The sequence below is a fragment of the Agelaius tricolor genome, unplaced genomic scaffold (assembly GCF_023055355.1).
Source record: "Agelaius tricolor isolate 1412-34295 unplaced genomic scaffold, bAgeTri1.0.p SCAF_1, whole genome shotgun sequence".
Lineage (NCBI taxonomy): Eukaryota > Metazoa > Chordata > Aves > Passeriformes > Icteridae > Agelaius > Agelaius tricolor.
Genome location: NW_027269261.1, coordinates 70289839 through 70303660, shown reverse-complemented (window position 1 = coordinate 70303660; position 13822 = coordinate 70289839). Strand labels below are relative to the sequence as shown.

General features: G+C 40.1%; 1 protein-coding gene across 1 annotated transcript in view; it reads right to left on the bottom strand.

Moving 5' to 3' along the window:
• Positions 1 to 13789, bottom strand: part of SESN1 (sestrin 1) — a 78666-nt gene extending 64877 nt beyond the window's left edge. The window contains exon 1 of the mRNA XM_071438787.1: positions 13095 to 13789. Within this exon, the coding sequence (XP_071294888.1) occupies positions 13095 to 13358 (264 nt within the window). The 5' untranslated portion in view covers positions 13359 to 13789. The remainder of the gene's footprint in view (positions 1 to 13094) is intronic.
• Between the last annotated feature and the right edge of the window lie 33 nt (positions 13790 to 13822).

The following is a 13822-nucleotide window of genomic DNA, read 5'->3' as shown; positions in this document are numbered from 1 at the left end:
GTACCACCACTGTCACTGATGGGCTTGGCCTTGGCCAGTGACAGGCCCAAACTGGAGCCAAATGGACATCTGGGAAATTTTCAGCAACTTCTCACAGGAGTCACCCCTGTAGCTGCTATGAAACCAATATCTTGCCATGCAAACCCAATACAAATACAGAGGCAAGGGGGTAAAAAAATAAAATCCATTTTTTATTAAATAATCTGCCCCACACATTTCCTGGACTTCATCTCCACTACAAGAGAGAAATAAAAAAGATTGCTGTAAGAGCCTTCTAGAAATTTAGAATTTGCATCAATAATGAGAGCATTCTCTTTACGATGCTCTCCTGCAGATGATGCCAGATTTCCAAATTGACTCTGTGAAGAGTCATGATCCCATCTAGTTACATGAAGAAAAGCAACTGCCACAAGGACATAATAGCAGCTTCTCTTCTGTATTTTCTTATAGCAGCAGAATATTGTTGCGACAGAATATTATACAGCATGCTGCTTCAATTCCTTATCATTCTATAACATTCAGAATTGTTAAGAACTCAACTTCAAAGAAGCTTCCCCTTGCCATTTCGAAGTCTCAGGGTTCAAGACTTCTCAGAGAGCTCATTCAGAAATAGAAACTATGTAAGTGGTATCACACTATTTTGAAAAGAAAGTAGTTTACAGACTTTATTATCCACGTGAAGACTGACTTAGTCTGTTGGAGATGGAGAGCTTGATTTCAACGAGCATCAGAATCTACCGTTGTACCAGATAAAGGAATCTAGTCTCAAATTAGGCTATTAAATTATATTATCCCTGGCTTCTATTACATACAGAAGGAGAAGATATTTCACATGATACTATCCCTAGGAAAACACTTCATTCTATTTCAAAATTATTTATGCTTGGCTTCAGAATTTAGAGTTAGTTCTTTGTTAGATTGCCTCTTATATTGTATATCCATAATAAAAACCTACAGCACATACTCTTTCCAGTTTGATTTCCACTTATATTTCTTAGCAGTTTTAGACAACGAAGGAGCTCAATGCTTTTTACATGTCCTGTCTAGTTGGATTGGCCACCCTTGTTTTTAAACAAATTAATTCAAGTAGCACTGTAGCAGGATACTCTAGCCCTAAAGTGGTCAAGCAACTTGGACAATGTCCTGTTTGCACAGTTATCAGTGGTGGGCTGAGCTCAGGCTATGTGCTGGTTTTGGTGTTGAACTACACTAAACCCCAATTCAGTATCCTGATAGTGAGGCAAAGATTTGGCAGAGAAGCTGCTATGCTGACCTGGCAGACATGGGACTGGCAGTCGGTCACTTTATACTATCAAAGCCCAGTCCACTTTCATAAGGTAAGGTTTCTCTAGCATATTCCCTCTTGACACTCCTCAAGGTTAGGAGAGAGACCTGCCCACAAGCATTGGTAGGGTGAGTTACATCCACTTTACTTAATTATTCCTTCCTGTGAGCTTTAATATAATTGCTTTGCAATGGTGCTCTGTTCTATCCTATACATACACTGCTAGCAGTTCTAGCTTTTATACTGTACAGGAAAGAATATTGGGGCTAAGATTGGATCCAGCCATACCCGGACCTCTCTGTGAGAAGGAGTTTAGAAAGCAAGGGGGTCCTTTCAGCACCTTGTGGTTCAGCAGCAGGACTTGTCACTCCACCCTCAACAAGTACACAGAGCAAATGTTCAGAAGATTAGTATTCGTTTTTCTGCTGAAGTTTGGAAAACACATGATGATAGACATGTATGTTTGTTTCTGTTACAGAATCAAGAAGGTGTCTCCTTACAACTGTCTAAAACAGCTAGATACAAAAAGAAAAATTTCACACCAGACCATCACACAGGACAGATAGGTTATATTAGCAAAGGATAACCTGGGATACGTTTGCACTAAAACCATAGACTTTCAACAAAACTTCAAGCTTTGGCCCTCCCACGCCAGCATCCCTGACACAAACTCTGAGATTATATCGTCGAAGACATTTTATTCCTCAAAAGGCAAATGCTTATTCATGAAGTTATCATTAAACAGGGAATTTGTGAGTCTGAGTGAGTGTGCAACTAGAGAAATTTTCAGTTTCCCAACACAATCAAGAAGAGATTTAGAAGATAGTATTAAAATCTGATTTTATTCTCTGTAAAATGCATTCTTTTTTTGACCTCAGGACATCTTCCCAAGTATTTTTTTGCAACTGTTTTTTTGAAGGAACAGTCAGCAAGTCATTTCGCTTCCATGTGAGATTCCCATCAGAACTTTGCAATTGCCTTAGCATGTTTCTATGCACATGCATGAAGATTTATTGCCAGTGGAAATGACTTTTGAGCCACGTGGCTACCCTACCCCAGAGATCTGATAGCCAAGAACTGTACCTCCCCCCAAAACATGCGGATGTGTGACACACTGCACCGCAGACCTGGGGCTCTGAGAGGAGGAACATAGGTGGAAGCCACATATATGGGAAGCACACGACAGCTTACCAGTACAAAATTAATTTCTGAGTCATGAAGCAGCCATATTTTCCACTGCCCTTAGGAGTAATGATCTGCACACTAAATTCAGAGTGTATAAAACCAGCACTTTTCCCAAGTCTTCTATCACTATACAAAAACATACCAAAAACTCTACAAAAAACCACAGAACAGTCTATGCTTCAATCTCAGGTATTCATTTAATGTATAAGCTACAAAGAGTTAACTACTACCTTTAGAATCTAAAATTAAGATTTTTACATTGCACATTACAAATGGTATCTTCTGCATTAAAAAACAGCTTTCATTCCTAGTGAAACCTTACTCAAAACCTTGAATCCTTTAACAAAAAGGCCTGACACTGAATAATGAAAGAAAAAGAAGCAACATTTGACATTTCCAATTTACACATACTCTTCTGACAGATTATAGACAATATCAGCCAAGCAGAGTTGCCATATTCTGAACAGCAAGAAAAGCAGAACACTACAAGCCAAGATACCACTATGCCTTCTAAAAGCCAGACAAAAGCATTTCTTTTCCATTTGGCTTATTTTCCTGCCTCGTGGAACAGAACAGTAGCAATAAAAATGTCAGATTTAAGCTTCTCTTACAGAACACTATTTATACATCAATTTCTAGGTAAATATAAGCAACCATTACAAACATAATTCTTAAAAACAAAATGTAACCTAGGTGAAGTTATAAGGTTTCCAAAACCTTTTCTGTAACACAAGTAGGAAGGACAGCATGGACACAAAGGAAGTTACAGCAAATATCAAAAGCATATCCTGGTAAGGCCTTATCTTGTAATATGGTGAGCTCCAGAAAACGTTTTGTGCACAGCAGTTGCCAAATATTTACTACTAATTATTATATATATTAGTACTATTATTACTATATAATAGTACTAATATTTAGTTAAAGGGACATAAGCTTGCACTCAGCACTGACTTGAAATTCACAGAAAGTTTTTCTTAAACTTTTTCCTTTCTTTGGTCTTTCTTCTACATGGGTATCAGTATGAAACTAGTTTAGAACTAAAATTTAAATAAATGGAAAATCCAAACAAACAGTTTAATCTGCGTGGAATGTGCTGTTGGCAAACAGGCTGCATTTAAAGCTAAAAGTTTTGTAGCACCAGAACACCAGCAACAGGCTCAGCAACAAGCTGCAATGGAAAAAAATCTTTCAGAAAAGAGGTGGTTCTCCTCCTCCCAGAAAGAAACACCATCCCCTCTCCCCCCGCAAAAAAAGAAAACAAAAGAAAAAAAAATGCACACAGGAAAGGCTTTAGAACTTTAAATAAGTTTGCATTTTCAGGTTTATTCCTCCTTTGAATAAATGGTCTTATTATTCCATGTTTACTCTCTAGGAGCTAAGAAATCCTTGACAAAAATATTTGTCTCAGAAGAAAACCGTTTAAAAACAATTCAATAACAAACAAAAATATCCCAGGGAGAGAAATGTGGTAAAGAGGTGATTACATCTTGAGTCTCAAAGCTCAGGCCCACAAAGCCAGTCAGCTATTTAGGCAGACAAAGACTTGCCAGGAAAGACCTACAAATAAGAAATCTTTATTACTGACTCCAGAAGGCATAGAACAGTGAAAAAAAGTTACAATTTTTAACTAATTTACAGGGAAAAAAATAAAAACCACCTGTTTTCAGAAGCAGTTTTCAGTGCTTTTCTACAGTACAGTGCCTGAATTGAAAGTTCTTGCAGTTGCACAGAAGGGACACATTATCAGATTACATAAGCAGCATCACCTCTATTTTTAAAATACCAGCCCAGTATATTTTTGGGTAATATTCTTGCACTAGAACACAGCACTGGGTGATACTTTTAACCCAAAATTACATGAAAGAACAAACTTTGTTTCTACATAAAGCTGAAGTAAGAGAAATGGTAAATTGTTTACTAGGTTTAAATAGAACTAAACCAGTTCACCTTCCCAAACCAACTTTTGGCAGTAATTTAACCTAAGCTTTCCAAAAAAAAAAAAAAAAAGACAAAGGGAAAGAAAAAAGTCAAAGTCACTGAAAGCATCAGAAAGGCAGTAAACAAGAAAAAATGCCCACACTTAACTTTTTGGGCTTAATTAATTTATGTAGCTTCAAGTGAAGATTTCCATGTTTCCATTGATTTCTGGGGAGAAACCTAAGCTTTTCCCACCCTCCAATCCCCGTTAAACTGTAAACAATTTACTGGAATAGAAAACCATACTGACAGCAAACCATATTTTTGGAAATTTAAACACTCGGTATCCACAGGAAAATATAATCAAGCTTTCAAAACCTTTTTTTCTGGCCCACAATGGTATATTCAGTACTTTTCCACTATGTTTATTTTAAAAGGAGAAACCCTGACCTGAAGAAAAAGTCAAGAGTAAGATGACACAACAGCAAGTATTTCTTCAGTGCTCACTTTACACTTGTCACAGTAAGACAATGTAATTTTCTTTAAAGTAATATGCTTTGGTCAGGCTAACAGAAGATACAGTATTTTACATAACCTAGAAATCCATACTTTTTTTTTACTTAATATTGTATGCTAATTTACAAAAGATTGCAAAATCTTAGATCTTTTCCCTTTGCTTGAACATCTCCTCAAGATACATAAAATTTCCCCATTTGTGAGCAAAAATCAGCCAAGAGCCCAAATGAGGACAGTTATTTACTAATAAACAGGACAAACAAATTATATTATAAAATCCCCCCAAAAATATAAATAAATTGGCTTTTTGGAAACTTAGAGCAGAACTTCTAGGAAAATCAATGCAGAGAGGGGAAGGATCACTGCTACCCATACACTATTAGAATCAGAGCAAGAAGAACAATTTCAGATAGAGACCTAAGTGGACACGAGAACATGAGTGTAGACTGGAAAGGATCATATCCAGTTATGAGTTGAAATGAACAGCCAACTTCTAAAATTACCTCTAGAAAGAGAAGCAGAATCAAAAGAAAGTTTTAAAAAAATCTAAAAAAGCATTCATGTGACTTAGTGACTGCTAGATCAGGAGAACAGATGCTGCTATTTACAAAATGCATTCAAGCTGAAGCATTTCTGGTTCCTACAGATCTCTAGGTATCAACTCCTATTTAAAAAAACAGAAAAAGACAGGGAACAAATATTTTTTAACTAAGCCACCAATGTACATCCTATCATTGCTTACCTCATTACTAAACAGCAATAGATAAGGAAACATTTCTGTTTGATTTCTTCAGTTTTAAAGTACTTCAATGCAGTAAAAAAATAAATATCAACCAAGATATTACCAGAAGTGTGCTTCATGCAAATAAAATTTGTAGTTATGATGTCCTGAAAATCAATGCAGCAAAATCACATAAATTCATAAATTTACAGATAAAGTAATTTCCAACAATTATAAGGAAAAGCTGACTAAGCAAAGCTCATTTCCATTCATGAAGAGCCACATACCATTAGCATGGAAAATTATGGAAAGGCTCAAACACAGAAACAGTATTAGAAGTGCCCCAGATGCCCTACTTGGCATCACTTTGAGAACCTCCACTGTTTTCAAGCAACTCCTTATTCCAACCAAAGACATTCCCAAGGTCAGGCAATTCTGGAGTTGACAAGCTCAGCAAGAGAAAATTTTCCTTCATCTCTCTAAACAGACTAAAGCCTTAAGAAAGAAGGCAAGTAGGCTGAAGGAGGGAAGAGTCAGATAAGGCCATCTGAGTTTTATTGAGCATCTAAGTCTTTAAGAAATATTTTCACATGCCTGCTCAGAATATTCCCTGACATGTCAAGATAAATTCTTCTCCATTAACATCAGCCTGACCCCACACATGTGATACAGACCCATCATCAGAACATGTTTACAATAATACTGCAGAGGCAGCAGATGCCATAAATAAGACTGATCATTTTAAAGCGTCATGTCATTACTTCAGTATTCTCAATTTGAGGAAAGCAAGAGTATTAAATACCACCAAAAAGCCCATAACAGACAGATGTTTTCTAAACTAGTGATCTGGTAAAGCACCATGTGAATTTTGAAGGGAGCACCGTACAATGAATAATTAAATCCATTTCATCCAATATCTGGAAGAGACAGAACATGCTTTTGCTATGAAGCGAACTTACAAAAAAAGATGTTTTAATTCACTGTATATAAGAGTACTATGGGAAACAGGAATTGATTTGGGTATTGGCATTGTGCAGAGAGACTAGTCAGCTTCCAGACAGATCAGATTCACCAGATACAGTGAGGATATCATATTTAAATTCTTAAGCTTGAATAGACTATAAATTTCAACACCTTTCTAGGGTGGCTGACCAACAGTAAGAATCACAGGGGAACATCCCTATCATGCAGCAGGACACAGTCAAATTAACTTGGACAAAAATCCTAAACCTAACAGATCTGCCTAGCTAGAGATCTCAATGTTCACCAAAGAAAACTACTAGTGTTGTACAGGAAGGCTAAAAAAGACTTTAGACAAAGTTATAAAGTCATTTTTCAAAGATTACCCCCAAGAAGATTAAAGATTTGGAAAGTTAGGCAGTCTTCCATAACACCGCTGATCAGGATAAACCATTTGGGAGCAATGAGCATAATTTTCACCCTTATTACTCTTAACAAGTGTGCACCATAGAGCTCAAACACAAAGCAAAGAGTGAATTATTTTGTGAATTCACATTGCTAGAACAAATACAGCAATGAAACAGAAAAGTAACTCCTATTTCATCCTTTATGGATGCACACAGGGGAATTACTACCTCCTCTCCGGGCAGAGGCTTTATTTGTCCTACTACAGTGGCAGAGAACACAAGGTCTGCTTTGGCTATGACCAGAAATCTTCCCATCCTTTCTGGATGCCCATTTAATTTAAATGATACAAGTATTTTGCCAGGATTTGGAAAGGAAGGATATTCCCTTCCATGTCCTCTGCCAAGCAAGCCCAGATCCCAATCAGTCCCTCAAGGTTTTAAGACAGGAAAATTTATTTGGCTGCTCGCATGACCCCTCTCTTCTGTGCCCTAACAGCCCTTGGCAAACTCTGGAATTCTGATACATTTATCCACTAAAGCAGCAGGCCTGAGAAAACAAAGAGATAATCAAAACCACCCCTTCAAGCCACCTGATGCTTTTATGTATGAGACAGGTTTCAGACCACAGGTTTGAGCACTGTTTGTCAGGTAAATACACTCCTGAAGATCAAAGGGAAAGGACTTAGATGGTTCTTGAAGTCCCTCCAAGCAGTTACCAATACAAAACACAGAAAAAGAAGCTGGAAGGAAAAATCATCCAGCTAGCAATGCTCTCCCTTTCCCAGGGAGAGATCAAATAAGCACCTCGCTCCTGCCTGATGTTTGAGTTTAGATCTAAAGATGAACATGACTGGATAAATCTATCCTAATACTGAAATTTTCCCCAAATGTCCAATCCAAGTCTTCCTGGAATTTAGATCCATTGTTCATTCATTCTAGCTCATGTTTTCTTTGTTTTTGCAGCAGGATTTTCATCCCTTTTCATCACATTTCTTTTTGAATATATTATCTTAAGCCTCCTTTTAGCTGACCACACCACCAGTAAGTGCTTCAAACCTTCTTCACAAAAAAACTCCAAAGGACTAGAAAATATTATACAAACTCACATTAAATATTAAAGTAATTTTAAATTATATCATTGCTCTCCAGTTTTCTTACTCTCCCTCCCAGCTCATAATCCATTCAACAAACCATAAAAATTTGTTAATCAAGCCTTTGCTGGACTGGACCTTGTGGAGGCTGTACCAAGTACTGGTTACCTGACCTCACTTGCCCTCTGGGGATGGTTTTCCAGCTAATTTTACTCACTAAAGTGCAGTTTATAGACCACAATTCCCCAGCTTGTTAATAAGGCTATCATGTGAACATTGAGGACTCCAGTATATCAATCTATTAATATAATAGAATATCTCTGCACCACAAGGCCTGTTACTCCATCACAGAAGCAGTAGCAATGCTGGATTTAAAAGAATTTATCCTGGCTAAGTCTGCTTTGGCTGTTGCTCAATTTCTTTTCCTAGGCACTAAAAATGTGTTTCAACACTGGTCCAGTATTTTTTCTTTGAGCTACAGTTAAAATCCATCAGCTTCCTCTTCATCCCATCCCATTTAGCCCACACTGAAGAGGCATGCACCAATTAATCTGAGTCTGCTACTTCCCTCCACTATCTTGAAATTACAATCCACTACATGAGATCACTTCAGCTAGTTGCTTTTTTAAGCACCCTGGAATTAATTTCACCAGGCCCTACCAGATTTAAAATCTGTTGCTTATCCAAGCAACCTACAGGTTTTCCCTCCAGCCTAGGAAGGTACTATTTATGCTTTTATGGCTATTGACTACACAGGCCGGATTAACCGTTTCAGAAAACATTTCAATCACCTCAGCATTATCTGTTAATCCACTAATCTGTGGATCTTTTATTTCTTGCTTTCTTCCAATATTCATTTTAGCCATGCCTCCTCATGATTTTGACCATCCTAGCTTTATTCATATGTCTTTGTGTACTTTCTATATGTTTCCTTTGTTTACATCAATGAAAAGATCAACAGAGAGCAGAGTTATTTTTTCATTACTAATTTTCCCCTTCAATGAAAGTGTTTGGTATCATTAGACTACTTCTCAAAGAGGTAGAAATTGTTTTTTTCTTCCTTATATTTGCCCCCAATCAAGCTCTGTGTGCCATATTCTCTGCTTTTTGACATTTACTGGTTTTTATGCTGTTGTCATCTTTTATCCTATGTAGACTAGAATCTTGTTGCACCAGCAGAACCTGCCCTCCATCTATGTATTCTCTTTGTTTATGAAGAGAATGAATTTACACACCCATGGAAAGCAATATGTCCTGCTGAGTTTTCTCCACTGAATGGTTACAAGAGATTTTAATTATCAAATCTCATCCTTTCAGTGATTCTTCTCCAGCTATGGACAGACACCTTGAATTTGTGTCCCACTCCTACATTACTGATTGATCCAACAGAGGCTGGCAGAAGACTGTTCATGAGCATGTGTTTAGACATTCCACGGCTGTTCTTTCCCAATATATTTGTGTTGGTGTGCGGACACCCAGCACACTGGGAGGAATGACGCACTACTCTGCAAGGTCATAGGCACTATGCTATAAATACATGCAGAACACCCCATCAGCAAGAATTTACCAAGAACCTAGGATACATCTTGGGGGTTTTACCTCAAAAACCATTCATCAAACATTTATAAATGCAAACATTGAAACTGCTTTCACTTGGTTAAAGCATTGCAATTGAAATATGTTTAAACCATTTTTAAAATTATCCATTGAGGACAAAGTGGCTTTAGGAACTTGCTTTTATTAATAAAAGCAAAAATTAGAAAAAAGGGAATTCATTTGCTGACATTGTCTTTATAATAACTCTTACAAAAACAACTCATTTATTCTAAATAGAAAACCTATGTATTCTCTCAGGTAAAAAAGTATATGTTATTATACATATAAAGACATAGAGCCTACAATGAGAAAACTCATTATCCTGAACATAAGTCAAATCAACAGGAATTTATGTTAAGCAATAATTAATTCTACAGATTCTGATACAAGCAATATTATTTATTAATAATATCATTATTAATGCTATTTATGAATAGCAAAGAAGAAACCTGCATACTTAGCAGCCCACCATATATCACAGGAATTTTTATCCAGGGGAAAGAAACCCCAAAACATAACAAAGGCAGGCTTAGAGGGATGCCATGCTGACACAGGCTGCTGCCAAGCCTGCAGCTTACACCAGCCATACAATGCATTTTACCAACCTGCTCCAGACACAAAGCTGCAAAATCACCAGGAGCACCAGTTGCTCATGCCTAAATATTTGCTGACTGCCCCAACAGGCAAGAGGGCACTAACTCAAAGAAAGAAATAGCAATCAGACCACATGGAAAATTCTAATCTTTGATGTCCTCACTGATTTACGCTGGAAGCAAATCTGAAAGATGAATAAAGCACATTTTGCAGTTCTCCGTATTGAGGCAGCCGGGGTGGGAAGGAACAAAAAGAAATACCTAAGTCCAGGCTCAGAGTTCTAGTCTGGGATGGACCATTCCACAGGAGAGAGAACGAGGGGGGCCGTAGTTCACAGGGGAACTTCTGGGTTCAAAGTTGCCTCTCGTGCCCTGGGCTCCATGCCATTTAATAACTTTGGACAGCATAATTGTACATACTGCTTGAAGTCCATATTGTGGACTTCAGTATTGTTTCAGAGCCTAAAAGAGGGAGATAAAGTAATACAAGTGCTGATGCTGATCTGAATGGGATTTCACATTTTTAAGTAACTAACCTTTGGAAGCACTGCTGAAAGCCACAAGTTCTATGGGGTGATAATAGTTAATTTAATAGTTTGCTCTATCTGCCATCTTCACTGCAGAGAACTGAACAATATAATTCTTGATGATTCATCAACAGAAAACCATTTCATGCCTGACAGGGGTCCTCAGCACTCAAAACAGAACACCTGCACTGAATTATTTCTCCAACAAATGTGGATCCAAAGATTACAATGAAAATTTTCATTTATAAGTACAGACACAAGAACTAAGATTTGCCACTCTAAATTGATAAAATACAGAATACTTCTCTCTTAGATCTGTGCTCCTGAAAAGGAAAATTTACAAAAGCAGCTTTTAAAAATTTTCTTAAAATAATGTTGTATTTGACTTTATTCTGCTTAACTTATTGGTAAACTTTTACTGCACCTTGTGTGTACAGTTGGTTTCACAGCTATTAAGCCTTTGACACCTATGTTTATTAATCAAACCAGCAAGGACCACAGCATTTGAAGTTGCTTTTGCTGTATGAAGATGGACATTTTCCGCCAGAACTTTTTGGCCTAGTTAAAAAAAAAAACAACTAGTAACAAAGTTTCTAAACCACACTAAAAGTTGAACAGACCAATAACTTCAAATACATAAAAACATAAAAGGGAATCATCTGGTCCTGTATTCTGACCTCACCCCAAAATTTAGGTGAGAGATCACCATCTGTTTGGCCTTTGAATAGACTGATATTTTGAACCTGACAAAAACAAGTCTTCCCTTAGCAGTCTGTTGCAGTAACTCATCACTCCCACTGGTAACAGACTCACTTCTCATATGAACCTTTAACAGGGAAGATGCCAGATGAAGTTTTCAACTCAATATTCAAGTTTGGGGTGGTTGCTTGTTTCACTGGCTTCAGTTTTTAAAGAAAAGCTGTCAAGCTTTTCACTTAGACCATGTGGAACTATCAGCTTTCAGAAAAACTCCACACACAGCCTAAACTGGGTAAAATAAGTTACACTGTATTGATCACACTGCACACTACTAAGAAGTTAAACAAAATAAACAGAGACCCTTTCAGCTCCAATAACTCAAACCCGGAATGTATTTCTATATATATGATAACATAGAATAATTTATACATGATATGCATAAATATGTATAACATAAAAAAACATTTTATCTATAGTACTTTCATATATTATTATTATGTTTCCCTGGATTTCCCTATATTCAACCTGGTAAAGTTCAGGGAGAAAAAGCACAGTAGTGAAAATCAGGCAGCTATCTCCAAGCACAGCTCTCTGTATTCACTTGAGATTAAAAGAAATACCCGAATTTCCTTTTCCTACTCTGCAGCTAAAAGCAGCAGCTTTAGCAGTGCTGCTGGACCCGTTGACACAAGAATTCCGAGACCTGTGCAAAAACTTGAGGTGAGCAAGACAATCGCAATGCAAGTAACTATAATTAGACTGCAAGAGTGGAAGAGTACAAAGTAACATTTATTTTTGTTAGCATTAGGTCAGTAAATGTAATCCTCTATTGGCTAGCGTGCCTATGATGCCTTTGAAAAAAAAAAAAAAGTTTGGATCCTATCGATGCCAGTGGAAAAACTATTTACCAATAAACAACAAGAAGGGCATTCTGACAGGCTCTGCCTTAACAACAAGCTCACATGGCTTTTAAAACCTCCAAGACTACCCATTTATATTTTCAATTGGCAACACGAATATCAATACCCAAATCCTTCCTGCTTTTCTGTTAAAGTTAACTGGGTAATACCACAGCACTGATCATACAGACTGAAACTAGAGCGTTAAAGTTGTCATTTTAGTGCTTCCTTGGGGATGCCCCAACTTTCCAGCCATTCATTGCCAAATCCTGTCTGGTGGATTCCACTGAAAGACTTCGTGCTTTTTCACAGAATAGTTAGGGTTGGAAGGGACCTCTGGAGATCACCCAGTCCAACCTCACTGCCAAGGCAGGATCACCTAGAGCTGGTGACACAGGAACGTATCCAGGTGTTTTTTGAGTGTCTTCAGTGAGATATTCCCTCTCCCTCCCTCCCCCCGCTGCCTTTCAATAACGCTTTTCCAGGTGTTTATTCGGGGAGAGAGCCATAGGGGTGGGGAGTACTTAGCACGTATTAATTGCAGGAATAAATCTGACAGGGTGGATCAGACGCCCACCTCGGGGCACAGATGAAACCCGAGGGCGCCCTGCGTGGGACGGGGCCGGCCCCAAAGCCGGCCTGCATGGGAGATCCCGCGGGCCGGTCCCAAAGCCGAAGGGGTGGAGTGCCGCGCTCACCTGCACCCCGCCGAGGATTGCCTCGCTCTTCTCCCTCACGTCGGGGAAGGGGCACCGCTTGGACAGCATGAGCAGGCGGGCCAGCGCCTCGCCCAGCCCGTCCCGGGCGGCGGGCACCGGCAGCCCGTCGGCGGCCGCCCCGGAGGCGACGCTCTCTGCGCGGCGGAGCACGGCTTGCCCGATGGTGTCCAGGGTGGCGGCGCGGGCGGCGGCGTCCCGGCTGCACAGCCCGTCCCAGCGCACCTCGCCCTCCCGCTCCTCCATGGGGCCGCCCGGCCGCTGCTCCCCCGCCGCAGCCACCGCCTCCTCCTCCTCAGCAGCCCCGGCGCGGCCGCCCCATGGCGGGCTCCCGGCAGCCGCCAGCCCGCCCACACAGACGACGACGAGCGCGGCCGCGGCGAGCGCAGAGCCCGCTGCCCGCGCCGCATGGGGGGCAGCGCGGGCCCGTGCCCCCGAGAGCTGCCGCCGCCCTCCCGCGCCGGGGCAGCCGAACGAGCGGCGCCGCTGCGGCTTCGCCTTTCCCGGCGGGGAGAGGGGCGGCCACCACCCCGCGGCGCCGGCGGCTCCTCCTCCCTGCCCCGGGCATGGAGGGAAAGGGCGGCCCCGGCCCTGCCTCTCCCGGGGCGGCCCCTCAGCCCTCCCCGCCGGGGCCGCCACCGACCCCCGGCAGTCCCCTCACGCGGGGTTGGGGGGAAATAGCCCCGCCCAGCACGGGGAGCCCGCGTGAC